The 14,362-nt window shown below is 41.9% G+C and overlaps 1 protein-coding gene across 4 annotated transcripts in view; it reads right to left on the bottom strand.

The window, feature by feature from the left end:
- atp2a2a (ATPase sarcoplasmic/endoplasmic reticulum Ca2+ transporting 2a) overlaps window positions 1–14,362 on the bottom strand; it is a 30,316-nt gene that overhangs the window by 13,259 nt on the left and 2,695 nt on the right. For all 4 annotated transcript variants that reach the window (XM_063897576.1, XM_063897579.1, XM_063897577.1 and 1 more), the window contains 6 exons: window positions 12,395–12,412; window positions 12,221–12,303; window positions 9,183–9,287; window positions 7,473–7,611; window positions 296–376; window positions 66–151 (listed from right to left, as the gene is read on the bottom strand). In XM_063897576.1, coding sequence (XP_063753646.1) covers window positions 66–151; window positions 296–376; window positions 7,473–7,611; window positions 9,183–9,287; window positions 12,221–12,303; window positions 12,395–12,412 — 512 coding nt within the window. The remainder of the gene's footprint in view (window positions 1–65; window positions 152–295; window positions 377–7,472; window positions 7,612–9,182; window positions 9,288–12,220; window positions 12,304–12,394; window positions 12,413–14,362) is intronic.

Here is a 14,362-nt window from a genome sequence, read left to right as displayed (position 1 = left end):
GAGTTCTTCTTCCAGGAAGGGAACAGAACGTAAACAGGAGGACAGTAACCGGATGTGTGACTCACGGAGAAGAGCATGTTCTTCTTGTCCTGGTTGACGGCTCGGGGGTCGGGCACGGGGTCGGTGTGTTTGATGACGGACACGGATTCACCTGCAAACACAACTCAGGGTTAAACCAGAGTCTGCAGAGGAAGAGCAAGGCACTGATGTCTCTACAGAGATCTTTCTTTATCCAATAATCCATAACGAAAACTAAGTCTAAAAACTAGAAAAGGAAAATTGAAAATGGTCTCACCGGTCAGGATGGACTGGTCGACTCTCAGCGTCGTGGATTTGATCGAACAGATCCGGATGTCAGCGGGAACCTTGTCTCCAACTGGAAAACACAGAAATAAAATACAGAAGCTTGAGGAGCATGAACACACATACACCTACATATATTAACCTCCTAAATTAGGTCAACTGAAAGCTTGTTTTAACAGTGAAACCAAGGGAATCTCAAGCAAAACCACCGGGTTATTTGGAGGCTTTTTCTCGTGATTGGTCAATTTTTTAAATTGGTATTATTTATTAGAGGAGAGGTTCTGTACTCCTGTGGTAAATGGTAAAAGGACTGTACTTATACAGCTCTTTATCAGGTCTTCTCGACCCCTCAAAGTGCTTTACATACAACGAGTCATTCACCCATCATTCATGCAGAGCAGAAAGCTGTGTGTGTGTGTGTGTGTGTGTGTGTGTGTGTGTGTGTGTGTGTGTGTGTGTGTGTGTGTGTGTGTGTGTTTACGGGCTAAATGAAAACTTAACAGCGGATATGTTGTGTATTGTCTGCAGGCAGTAACTCAGCGTTAGTGTAAAGTAAACGGATAAAGCGCCGCTCGTTATCGGACAGCTTTCTGTGCCAGAGAGAGAGGAGGAGGAGGAGGAGGAGGAAGAAGAGGAAATGAAGGATCCGTTAAAGACCCGTCTCAGAGGAAAAGGCCAATTTAGAAACATGAGAATGAAAGTGACCCAGTTGAGATGCTGATGTTACAGAGGAGAGGAGGCTGGGGAAACGGCCCAGCTCTGAGGACGCGTCTACATATAGACCTGCTGCAGATTCAATTAACACACAGGATCAGGAATCAAGACGGGGAAATGTACAGTTTTAAAGCAAAGGGGACAGTGTGGATAAAGATAATACGTAAAGAAGTATGAATAATACATTTAAATCGATAATAATAAATGTACAACTATACAAACAAATGTAAATAATTCAGATATTTTTATTATTTATATTTTAGAAATTATTTTGAATATTTCTATTTTAATGTTTTGTTTTTTTATTAAATTTGTTATAAAAAATACAATAATAATTACACAATGATTTTATTATATTTTATATCCTAATTATTTGACAGTTTTTGCACTTAAACGCATCACTGTTTGATAAAATACATTTAACTCCTCAATTGAAACCTTTTCTGCAGCCTGATTATTAAATGTAACTGCCTCTCAGTCAGAGATTTAAAGGATCACCTCGCTGTGTCTCGAGACAAACACAAAATGTTTTCTAAGAAGCCGAAAAGCTTTGTGTTTCATCCTCCATGGTTACATCACACTTCCTGTGCTCAGTCACTGCTGTAGAAGAAACACACTGACACACAGAGTGCTGAGCCAGGAACCGTGACTGTGCGTGTGAGTGTGTGTGAGTGTGTGTCAAGCAGTGCAAGTGTCTCCGGGCTGTGACTCTGCAGACCTGATGAAGTGTGTGTTCTTCGTCCCTTTGTGTCAACATCCTGCTTGGTAACAGTCCAGATATTCCCCTTTTCTCCTGTAATACTGCTCCTTTGATAGAGTGCATTATGTGAGGACTTTCTATACCTCAGGTCACACTTCCGCTCTGTGCACGCCGTTACGTAACAACGTCTTGAATAGAGACGTTTCAGAGACATAAGATGAGTGTTGTGTTCGAGTGCAGCTGCCTCCACCGTGTGTCGGAGCATCAACATGTGCGGCTGGCAGCCAAACAAAAGGCCGACCTGCTGTCACCCGAAGAGGCCGAGAAGCAGAGCCTCGACAGGTGAGGTGTCCGGCACAGACCGACCGGATTAACTCTCAGGGACATCTAGAGAGGCCCCCACTCTCAGATATTATCAAGATTTATTAGACACTGCACAGGACATTGGTATATGTCTCTCAGCTGTACTGGCAACAGGAGTGTTTTGCATGCATGTAAATGGTGTGGAGCTGCAGAAATGTAGTATTTGCTCACAATGACAAACAGCAGAGTGTTTATTCTGCTAGGACAATCAATATTGGCCAACAGCTAACGAGTTTCTGGATGTTGTTTCTCCAACGACTTCTTTGTGTCGCCTTCTGTCCTTTGATGTAAACCTCCAGCAACAGTTTTCTGTTGCCAAAATAAATACAAACTTTTCCCAGGACGAGCAGCTAGCATCAACAACTGCTCTTCTTAGAAGATAGAAGTGGAGCCCGGCAGAAACAACATGCACCTATGACTTAATTCAGCTTCTAAGTCTTTATCAAGATCAGCCACTAAACCACAGATGTTGCAATTACAGAAAGCCCCCATTTCTGATCATTGCACTAATATTTAAGTCATTTTTGACTCAAAAATGTCAGAAAACGCTGTATTTTAGCCTCTAAAATGTGGAGATTTCCCACTTTTCTTTGTTTTGTATCACATTAAAGTCATTTAAGACATTTAAAAGAAATACATATCAAGTAAACCTTATAATCGTCCTCCTTTAGTACTCTAATTTAACTCTTTTTGAGCAATCTTTTCTTTAAATATGATTTAAATATTCTACTTAATAGAAAAATACAACTGATTCAACTTCCTGGAATCACTTTACTGTAGTTCCTCTTATTCTGAGTGTTGTGAGTAGCTTCTCAAACACTAAACATGAAACCTAACACGTCTGAGTCTCTCCGCAGCATCGTATGACACTAGCATGTTAAATTGAAAAGCGGGTCGGTTTATGCTCCGTGTGTTAGCAGCAGGTCAGAGGGTTAATCCTCCTCATGTCTTCAGGTTAACGCTGTCAGCCGAGGCTCCTCATTAACCCGGGTTGAAGTCTGACTTCTAACTGTGACATGTATACAACAGGACAGCGTAGCACGGATTCCCAGCATGCATTGCAGCGTGACCCCGGGTTGACGAGGCCTGTGCAGCTTTAATAATGGAGGAATACTGAGGAGGAATACTAGCTGATATTTGAGGTTCATACACCGTGCAGAAAAAAATGTAAACCTTTGCGTTTTAAAGAGGCCCATCTAGTGTCTCTACCGGGACAGGTCTCCATGCTTTAACGTTCAAAAAGGGGAGTTTGTGGGAGAGAAACACAGGGATGTTAGCCCTTGCAGACCATTCACATGCACTAACACCTATAGAGCACACTACAGGATTGGGAAAACCCTAAAAACCTCTTTAAAATGTTTGGAAAACCCAAATGTTCAAACCCTTATCAAACAATCATTAAGGCGGGCCTCCTGCAACCACTCTGAGGACCACTTAGGGGACACAAACCCCCCGTTGACAGCCTAAAAAGTCAACTATTCGATGCATCACATACACCAATACTCCGGTGTTTGCATATCTTCTGTTAGGCCTTAATAACCCCCCCCCCGCAGGACTTCACTGCAAATATTTTTACTCCTCTGTTTCTAAATCTTCCCCCGGGTTGGCGAGATGAGACAGTTCCTCTCCGTCTCGCTGACATGTCGGGAGACGTTGGCCAAAAAAAAAAAAAGGATCAGTCCCTCCGTGGCGGTGGACGCTTGCCAGATGGCGGTAAATGTCACACACTCTCCTGGTGTCTGGAATCTGAGGGCAGGGTCTCTGAGCATCAGCGCCGCGGGGCGGGAGCCACAGAGAACTTCCCTATAAGGTCATCTCTCTCAGGCACACACACACACACACATACATACACGCCCCCAGAACGGGCCCCACTGTCAGTACCAGACTACAAAACTTCAGAGGAGAACACATCCAGAGCAGATCTGAGGAAAAGGTCCGACATACAAACCCCTGATACATTGGTCTCAGTTATTATTAAACCTCTTAATGTGTGTATATGTACACAGTTTAGTGTGTGCATGTATTGTGTGTGTATATATACACACACATATTTAAGTGTGTGTTCAGGTATGATGTTTGTCTTTGTATGTATTCTTATTCTCTGGGACGGTGAGGAACAGGATTTCTGTCTGCCCGTTAGTATCACCCAAACAGACAACACTGTCCAATAACAGAGATGATCTGCTCCCAGTATTCAGAGGGGGAACCCGTGGACGCGCTCTGTGACGGCGGCTTTCTCGATGGAAAATTGTCAGATTTCACGAAAATAATTCAGAAATAAAGTTTTAAAAAATCTGATTTTCTCACCAGGTTGTGATGCATTTCTTTATTGCGACACCACCGCTGTATCCTCCTCAAAATACAGGTACATCTTAATAAGCCGTGAGAGCATTGTTTTGGGAAAATGTCATATAAATACATTAATTATCATGTCTATTATCATTTGTCTGAGCAGCACAGACAGCAAACGCTGCGAGATCACATCTGGAGACGCTAACCGACACAGAGGACGTGCAGTAACGGTGTTTGGAGAGAAGCCCGATGCGTTAGCGGGACATTAAAGTGATTCCAGCGAGCCGGAGCGATTATTCAGAGCTGCAGCGGCACAGATCTCTGCAGGATATTCTGCTCACGTCTCCTCGCCTGCGTCACTCCTCCTCTGCAAGGCCGGGGTCACTTTGGAGCTCCGGCAGAAATATCAGGCGGGGGAAAAAGGAGCCATTGAGAAAAGATGTCTGCAGGATCTGTGAAGGGAGCGGATTTCTGCCTGCTGGGCTGCTTTCTCATATTCAAGCTATCTGTTTGAAGAAGTGTTTGATATGCATATAAACTAAAAGATTCCCTTTCAACCTGAGCCAAATAAATCCTAAGCCAAAACAATCTAAATTGGCATGATGAGCTTGTTAAAATCTACCAAAAGCAGGTCATTTGTGTTGTTGTGGAGGGGATGTAGGGTTATTATCATGGCTGATTATTTGGATTATTTCCTGTTCCTTTGATCAAATAAAAAGGACAGAAAATAATGAAATACGTCCAAACAAATGTCGAAAAGTGCAACGTAAATAAAGGCAAATGTGGATGATTTTAAGCAGAAATACGTTGCATAGAATAACTATGACAAATCTGTCTTATTGGCTCAGAAAGAAATATATTTATTTATTAGACGTTCTGTCGATAAAATGTCCCAAAAACTGTAAAAAAACATCATGAATAACTATCCTAATTTAAAGTCAAATATTCCGCATATGGCATCGAATCATTTCGAAACATCTGTCTCATTGGCTAAATAAGCAATCACATTTTCTCCATTATTACTTTTGTTTATAAAAATGTCAAAAAAAGATTGAAACGTCCTGATTTTTCTGCCTAATATTATATAAGAGAGTGGCAGAGCAGCACATCTCCATATCTGACAGCCTGAAATCAGCCTTGTGTTCACCAGAGATGTGTGTGTACATCAGCATCCTGCACACGTTACACACACACAAGTACAGTGTGTGCAGAGGATGCACAGACGGGATGTGTGTAGGAGGAGGAATGCTGAGGTCCTTCTCTTATCGCCACACTCTGTTTCACCCAGAGCCTCCGAAGTGATGCCAGAATTTATCCGGTGCATCGCGGTGGGGTTATTTTCAGCTCAGATTATGGTATGCTGTATTATTAGAGACGGTGACAGTCGTGCAGATGACAGGTGTCGTGCACGCCCTCCCAGCATGCACTGGGACACATTTCTGCTGCAGGACTCCCGGGGGTGACCTTGACAAGGGCGGATGGAGAAGCAGCGCACGGGTCTTTCCTTTACCTGATGTTTTTTAGTGGACTCGACTCTACGGAGAAATCAGTACCACAGATCTGTCCATTAAAGAGGCCCGATCATGCTTGTTGGGGTTTCCCCTCTCCTGTAGAGTGTTATACATGTTTTAGTGCATGTAAATGGTTCGCAAAGGCTGAAATCCCTGTGTTCCCTCCAGAGAGTTCTCCCCCTGCCTGAAATGCCTCCATTTGAGTCCTATGTTTACCCCCTGAACATAATGACATCACTATGGAACACTTGCGCTTCTATTGACTACTGCTCCAACACATTGTACGTGAGGGGCGGGACATCTCTCAGTGGTTAACCAATCACAACAGAGCCGGCCAGCTATCCAATCAGAGCAGACTGGGCTCTGGTTTCAGACAGAGGGTGAAAAGAGGAGCTGCAGCACAGGCAGTCTGAGAAACATAAAGAGACTCTACATACTGATATACACCTGAACATCAGCAGGAGAGGACTCTTTAAAGTAGAGACTCTACATACTGATATACACCTGAACATCAGCAGAGAGGACTCTTTAAAGTAGAGACGCTACATACTGATATACACCTGAACATCAGCAGAGAGGACTCTTTAAAGTAGAGACACTACATACTGATATACACCTGAACATCAGCAGGAGAGGACTCTTTAAAGTAGAGACTCTACATACTGATATACACCTGAACATCAGCAGGAGAGGACTCTTTAAAGTAGAGACACTATATACTGATACACACCTGAACATCAGCAGGAGAGGACTCTTTAAAGTAGAGACTCTACATACTGATATACACCTGAACATCAGCAGGAGAGGACTCTTTAAAGTAGAGACACTACATACTGATATACACCTGAACATCAGCAGGAGAGGACTCTTTAAAGTAGAGACACTACATACTGATATACACCTGAACATCAGCAGGAGAGGACTCTTTAAAGTAGAGACACTACATACTGATATACACCTGAACATCAGCAGGAGAGGACTCTTTAAAGTAGAGACACTACATACTGATATACACCTGAACATCAGCAGGAGAGGACTCTTTAAAGTAGAGACGCTACATACTGATATACACCTGAACATCAGCAGGAGGACTCTTTAATCAGCTGATATGTTCCTCGACACACACACACACACACACACACACACACACACACACACACACACACACACACACACACACACACACACACACACACACACACACACACACACACACACACACACACACACACTAAAGTGGGCCTTGGTAGCACATGTGCCCAGCCCTTTGAGACAATGGGTTAATAAGAGCAGCTGAAAATACTTCCTTGCAGGGTGAGTCACCTCTGCAGTGGCACATGGTGATGGGGGGTGGTTAACTGAAGCTGGTGCTAAAAGTGATCCATGACCATACGTGGACTCCAGCGCCGGAGCAGAGCAATCACACATCTATCACATTAACACACCGGGGCTATTATGAAATAAAAAACAAATCTGCCTTAGTTTTTAAGGGGTTTGTTTAAGGGGCTGTTTAAGGGGTTTGTTTAAGGGACTGTTTAAGGGGTTTGTTTAAGGGGTTTGTTTAAGGGTCCTGCAGACGCTCGCCCTACCTGCGATCTCCACGATGTCTCCAGGCACGATGTCCCGAGCTTTGATCCTCTGCACCGTCTTCCTGTCCTGCCGGTAAACTTTCCCCATCTCCGGCTCATACTCCTTCAGCGCCTCGATGGCATCCTCAGCGTTGCGCTCCTGCAGAGAGGGAGACCCTCAGTGAGGACAACACACACGCACCAATGCAGAGCATGCTCACTTCCCCTCCATCCAGGAGTTGTGTTTCCTGATATTTTCTCAGCAGGAGGACGGAAAAACCTTGAGTTGATCCGAATCACAGGGCGAATAAACACATTATTTTGCACCTTTCCTTAACATTGGGAAACAGTGCCTTTCTGCTGTGTTCACTCGGTGGCGGAATAATCGGAAAAAAGAATTCCCAGGTAAAAAGAAAATCAAGAACAGACACGGTGAGCAAAGAAATACAAAACAACTTCAGTCTGGAGTCCATGTTGTTTACACATGACAACTACAAGCTTTTAAAGACACAAAAGAACGGAGAATTACTTCAAAATTGGGAATTTCGATTATACGAGGAACACCCTGAACGCACCATCAGAGTGGATTCTAGATTTTAACTTGGGACGTTTAGATGCTGAGCAAATGAAAATGGGACTATATTTATGGTTTACAGGGCGGAAACACAAGCTCTTAACTGCTTTTATTGACACTGCATGATAGGGCAGTTGTGATGCATTCATGTGCTGTCAGAATAATCTGAAAAATGAGTCCCAAGGTAGAAAGAGAATCAAGAACAGACACGGTGAGCAAAGAAATACAAAACAACTTCTGTCTAGAGTCCATGTTGTTTCCACATGACGAGCTTAAAGCTCTTCAAGAAACCAAAGAACGGAGAATTACTTCCAAAATTGGGAATATGGATTATTTAAGGAACACCTGAATGCACCATCAGAGTGTAATTCTAGGTTATAATCTGGGACCTTTAGATGCTGAGCAAATGAAAAGGGGAGTAAATGTACAATTTCTCGGGCGGATACACAAGTTATTAACTGCTTTTATTGATACTGCAAGACAGGGCAGTTGTGATGCATTCATGGGGTGTTGGAATTATCCGAAAAAAAAGTTCCCAAATCAAAACAATAATCTAGAACCGACACCGCGTTGTTGCAAAAAAATACAAATCATCTTCGGACTAAAGTTCAGGCTGTTTCCAATTTATGATTTAAGGCTCTTAAAGACACTGAGGTCCATTTTGGGAATATGGATTATCCGAGGTGCACCTGAATGCACCATCAGAGTGTAACTAGGTTCTAATTGGGGAAATTTGGATACTAAGTCAATGAAAAAGGGAGTATATTTACAATTCGCTTTCAGTTATTTTTTTATTGACACTGCGAGATGGGGCAATTGTGTTGCATTCATGTGGTGTCGGAAAAATCCGAAAATTGAGTTCCCGACTTGGAAAATTCACCCTTTACGTCCAACGAAAAGATAAAAACCAGATTTCAACGTGTGGTTTAAACACTCTGAACAATAACACACTAAGAGACACGCTATTAGAATTTCATATTAAGTTCATGTGTGTTAAATAAATCCTACAAATTGAGGTCTATCATGAGCATTTCCCTCACCTCTTTATTTCTCTGCCTCCTTCTTTCTGTATTTTACTTTGGTTTCATCTCTCCTGTTTTCCATTCACTGATTTCTTTCAAATGCAAATAAAAACCAAATCAAACAAAGCGTCTCACCTGCCACACCCCGACGATGGCGTTGGCTATGAGGATGAGCAAGATGACAAACGGCTCCACGAAGGCTGTGATCGTTTCCTCGCCCTCCTCAAACCAGGCCAGCACCTGAACACAGAAGCACACGTTTTATTATATCTAACAGAGTGAACAGTGATAAGAAACCATGTACAAAACACAACACAGCACCAACAAAGATGTTCATAACCCATAAAAACACCTATAAAAATCCCCTTTTTGCAAAATTAAACTGAAGAAATGATTTAATTGAATTAACTGGACATGTTGGTTTTATTTTAAAAGGCACCAGCGTTTCTTTTATTGGCTTTTTTAAGTATTGGTCAATAGGCAGAGGCTTTTTAATTGCTGTTTATCACAGAACAGCAGCCTCTAAAGTGTATAATTGATTTTAGAGCTGCAGCGATTGATTTAAAGAGGAAAACTGATCCTCAACTTTATTAATAATCAATTAATCTAAGAACATAAATAGCGCGATAAGCTTCTTCCATGATTATTTCCAAGAAAACGATGAGCATTTCTCTCGTAAACACAAGCTTTGGCATTATGCTTTGGGAGGAAATTCAGTTTTACGGATCTAATCGACACAATTGAAAAGTAATCGCGAGATATTTAGATAAATGATTGACGGTTACGGTCCTATTTCATGCAGAAAGGCCAGATAATATTTATATTAAAGTGCATAGGATTTGTTTTCCTAGTTGTCCTATTGTAGTTCTACCAAGAGGAGGTCTTCAAATGTCTTTCGTCAGTCGGGAAACACAGAGAGTAACTTATGATGTAAAAACAGACAAAAGCAATGAGTGTTTATTATTGAAGAGGCTGTAGATGACCTGAACTGGCTTTGACACCGACTACATATCAAACTACAGGACAGATTACTTTCATGTTGAGTGTGTGTGTACAGTATGTGTCTGGGTTGCAGTGTGTCCGATGGTCAGAGCCCTCCCACTGAGGGCGAGGGCCCAAATTTGGTCTCGAGTGGTGCTCTTTATCCCTCGTCAGACAGCAGACACTGACACCTCTGTATCACCTGACACTGACACACACACACACACACACACACACACACACACACACACACACACACACACACACACACACACACACACACACACACACACACACACACACACACACACACACACACACACACACACACACACACACACACACACACACACCTTTATCCAATGTCCATTTCCGTATGCAAATTAGCACATGTCTTATAAGATTACGCCTCTTTTGCATAGTTTTACATAAGATTTCAGAAAACGTGTAATGCAAAAGATAATTGTCTTTATGTCAGTGATCAACAAAAGAGGTTTCATGGTGATATCTATTAGGTAAATATTTTACCCTATTCACCTGTAGTGTGTATGGAACGCATGAATACACACTTTATTACTGAAAACAAGCAGATTATGCTTTTTTAAAAGGCAGTGTTTCCAGCTTTGTGGAGTGATACAAGGCTAAATATTTTACTTTAATATGTCAGCAATGTGAAACAAGCATTTTGACCCTGGCTTTCTCCAATGCTACCATTTCTGACCTTGATATTTATGCAACTCAGCACATTTTGAATACGATTACGCCTCTTTTGCATAGTTTTACATAAGATTTCAGAAAACGTGTAATACAAAAGTTAATTGTTTTTATGCAAGTAATCAACACGAGACGTTTCATGGTGATATCTTTTAGGTAATTATTTTACCCTATTCACCTGTGGTGCCTCGCGTAAAATCCTGCAGAGACTAAAAAGTGCTGCTTCTTAAACGGCACTTTCTCCGCTTTAAGAAGTGCTTGCTGATGATGCTGTTGTTAATGTGCAGGATTAGACAGTTATCTGTCTCGCAGTGAAAGTGAAAGGGAGGGTGGGGGGGGTCCTGACGCAGCAGCCATGCTTGAAATGTCTTACTGAGCACACGGTGAGAGAAACTCGATGCTGCTGCTGTCACCGGTCCTCAGACGCGTCAGCTGTTCAGCCTCGAATAAGCGAGCGAAACCCCAGCCGGGTCAAACACACTGAAGATGTTCACACTTCAGCACCACGTGCCGCGTAAATCACCCCCCGACCCTCGGGGTTTAATAATCCCGTCTGCAAATGTGTCTTCACATAAACACTCCTTCACCCCGAGGTGAGAACGGGAAGCGATCTGTGGGACGCTGAGCTCTCCTCAGAGGCGTAAACAAATCAGTAGGGAAATACTAACCAGGGATGCATGCAGGAGGCAGAAGATTAAGTCAAATTAAGCATATTTAATCAAATACTTTACCATAAATGTAGAACATTTTGATTACACGAATATTTATGTTACATTTTTCATGTTCAAACATTTCACGATGTATTTTTGCTCTGTTTTCTTTCCCTGTCGGTTTACATTTTGTAGGTTTGACCAAGTGTTGTTGCTTTTAATAATTTCCTAACAGTTGACAATAAAGATATTTTAAAGAAAAACATAAACAGGGGTACATAAACTCAAATTATAAGAAAGAATAGACTTTTTGCTCGGACACAAGTGGCATTTATGTGCGGGAGATTAAGAATGTATATATCCCACGTGTTCAAAGCATGTCATCACATTTCAATATTACAATTAATGTTGACTTTATGATTAGTTCTACAAAATAAAGGATGTTTTAATGGTTTAATAGATGATAGATTTTGAGATACTGTACATTTTAGGGCAGGCAGTGGTGAATAGCACTCATTAAACTTGTATTTTACTACATTTTCAGTAGCTTTCTGGCACTAGTGGTTACAAACAAGTAGTTAAATCACATTTTTGTCTCATTTAATGTGTATTTACTAGTTGAACTACAGGTTTGGGCGATAAAAATCAAGCCTTTATTTGCTATTGACTTATTGCTTTGCTCACACACACTACAGTAATAACTAACCAACCTGCTAATGTGTGTTAACGTGACCACTCCTTCACCCCGAGGTGGGAATGGAGAGCCATCTGTAGGATGCTTCACTCTCTTGTGTAATGTTTAGAGAATGTATTTAGGGAAATACTCACAAAAGATATACAAGCAGCCAGCAGAAGAATTCGAACAAGTAAATCTTCAAATTGTTCGAGGACGAGCTCCATCAAAGATTTCCCTGCAGAAAATAAAGTCCGTTATGAAACCGATCCATTACAGACGCTGGTTATTATCATCCAATGACAGAACAAGTGACAGGAAGTGCTTACCTTCTTCTGCTGGTAACTCTGTGTGGAGAGTCAATCCAGGGAAGGCACAGGAAATGAAAGAAAATGAAGGTAGGTTTATTATAAAAATCATTACATGACAAACATTAACAGATGGAGACATGCGCCTCCTGTTTCCTGATGGGGAGCTGACTACAACTAGAGGAGGTCAATATGGTCCCATAATTGGAGCTCAATTACTCAGAATTAATTGGAAACACGAACGAGTAGCGCAGTGGCAATGTATTTTTGTAGGTTGGCCCTGAAGGCAGCATCTCCCTAATGCTCTAAAGGAACTACAGCACGGTCACATGACTTCACGTCACCACCTCTAAGCTAAAGGAGGCTAATGTTGGGCTATAAAGGAACTACAGCACGGTCACATGACTTCAGGTCACCACCGCTAAGCTAAAGGCGGCTAATGTTGGGCTATAAAGGAACTACAGCACGGTCACATGACTTCAGGTCACCACCGTTAAGCTAAAGGCGGCTAATGTTGGGCTATAAAGGAACTACAGCACGGTCACATGACTTCACGTCACCACCGCTAAGCTAAAGGAGGCTAATGTTGGGCTATAAAGGAACTACAGCACGGTCACATGACTTCACGTCACCACCGCTAAGCTAAAGGAGGCTAATGTTGGGCTATAAAGGAACTACAGCACGGTCACATGACTTCACGTCACCACCGCTAAGCTAAAGGAGGCTAATGTTGGGCTATAAAGGAACTACAGCACGGTCACATGACTTCACGTCACCACCGCTAAGCTAAAGGAGGCTAATGTTGGGCTATAGAGGAACTACAGCACGGTCACATGACTTCACGTCACCACCGCTAAGCTAAAGGCGGCTAATGTTGGGCTATAGAGGAACTACAGCACGGTCACATGACTTCACGTCACCACCGCTAAGCTAAAGGCGGCTAATGTTGGGCTATAGAGGAACTACAGCACGGTCACATGACTTCACGTCACCACCGCTAAGCTAAAGGAGGCTAATGTTGGGCTATAAAGGAACCACAGCACGGTCACATGGTTTCACGTCACCATCGACAAGCATTTTGAACTCACTCATAAATAACCTGATATGGAAATCACAATGACCTTATTGTGGGTGTGTTTTATGAAGTTCAGTGATAAAATCTAACATTGTCCCAAACAGGATCAGGTTCTACTTCTTACAGAGTGGCCTTTAAATCCACTCCCTTAACCTTTAATACACAATAGGCCCAAAATAAAAAGGAAACACCAATCAATGTAAAGGTCAATGAGATTTAAAGGGGGGGTCCTACCAGGTGTTCTTAATACAAAACACGCTGTTAAAGCCTGTCACTATTACCAAGCCAAAATAAATCACTATATTCTCCCAAAAACCATCCAAAGATTCATGAAACTCTTTAAATGTCACTAAAACTAGCAATATTGTGTGAATCTGTTGTGTCTTACATGGTAAGCGTTCAAATAAATCAGGCTCTTTTAGTCACATCTCTACATTATCAGATCAAATTCAGATTTTTATAGGAATAATAGTGAGATTTTAACATATGCAGTAGGGTATTAAGCACAAGAGAAATTCAGCTAATCACAAAATGCAAATACCATATGCCTTTTCAATGTTTTAGTTAGTTTCTAAGGAACTTTTGTCCCACAATAAGTTGACCTTGGTGTATTTTCATTAGCAGGTTGATGGTGAATATCATTGAGTGACTTAAAAACGCTTGAAATTCTGACTTAAATCTCAACATTTTGAGAAAAGATGTGTCATATTTCTCTCAGAAAATCTCAGAATTCTGTCGGTTTTCTTAGAATTCAACCCAAAAAGTGGCCCCTAATCCTCTTCCGTAGAAATTGGGATCTTTCATCACAATCTCAAAATAAAATCCCACATCGCTAACTAACATTGGTATCAGGTTGACGGACCAAACTGAATATTAATCCACTCCCTTAGCCTTTACTACACAATGGGACGAAA

The sequence above is a fragment of the Eleginops maclovinus genome, chromosome 12 (genome assembly GCF_036324505.1).
Source record: "Eleginops maclovinus isolate JMC-PN-2008 ecotype Puerto Natales chromosome 12, JC_Emac_rtc_rv5, whole genome shotgun sequence".
In the NCBI taxonomy this organism is placed as follows: domain Eukaryota; kingdom Metazoa; phylum Chordata; class Actinopteri; order Perciformes; family Eleginopidae; genus Eleginops; species Eleginops maclovinus.
Note: the sequence above shows the minus strand (reverse complement) of the source record. Positions and strands in the feature narration are given on the sequence as shown.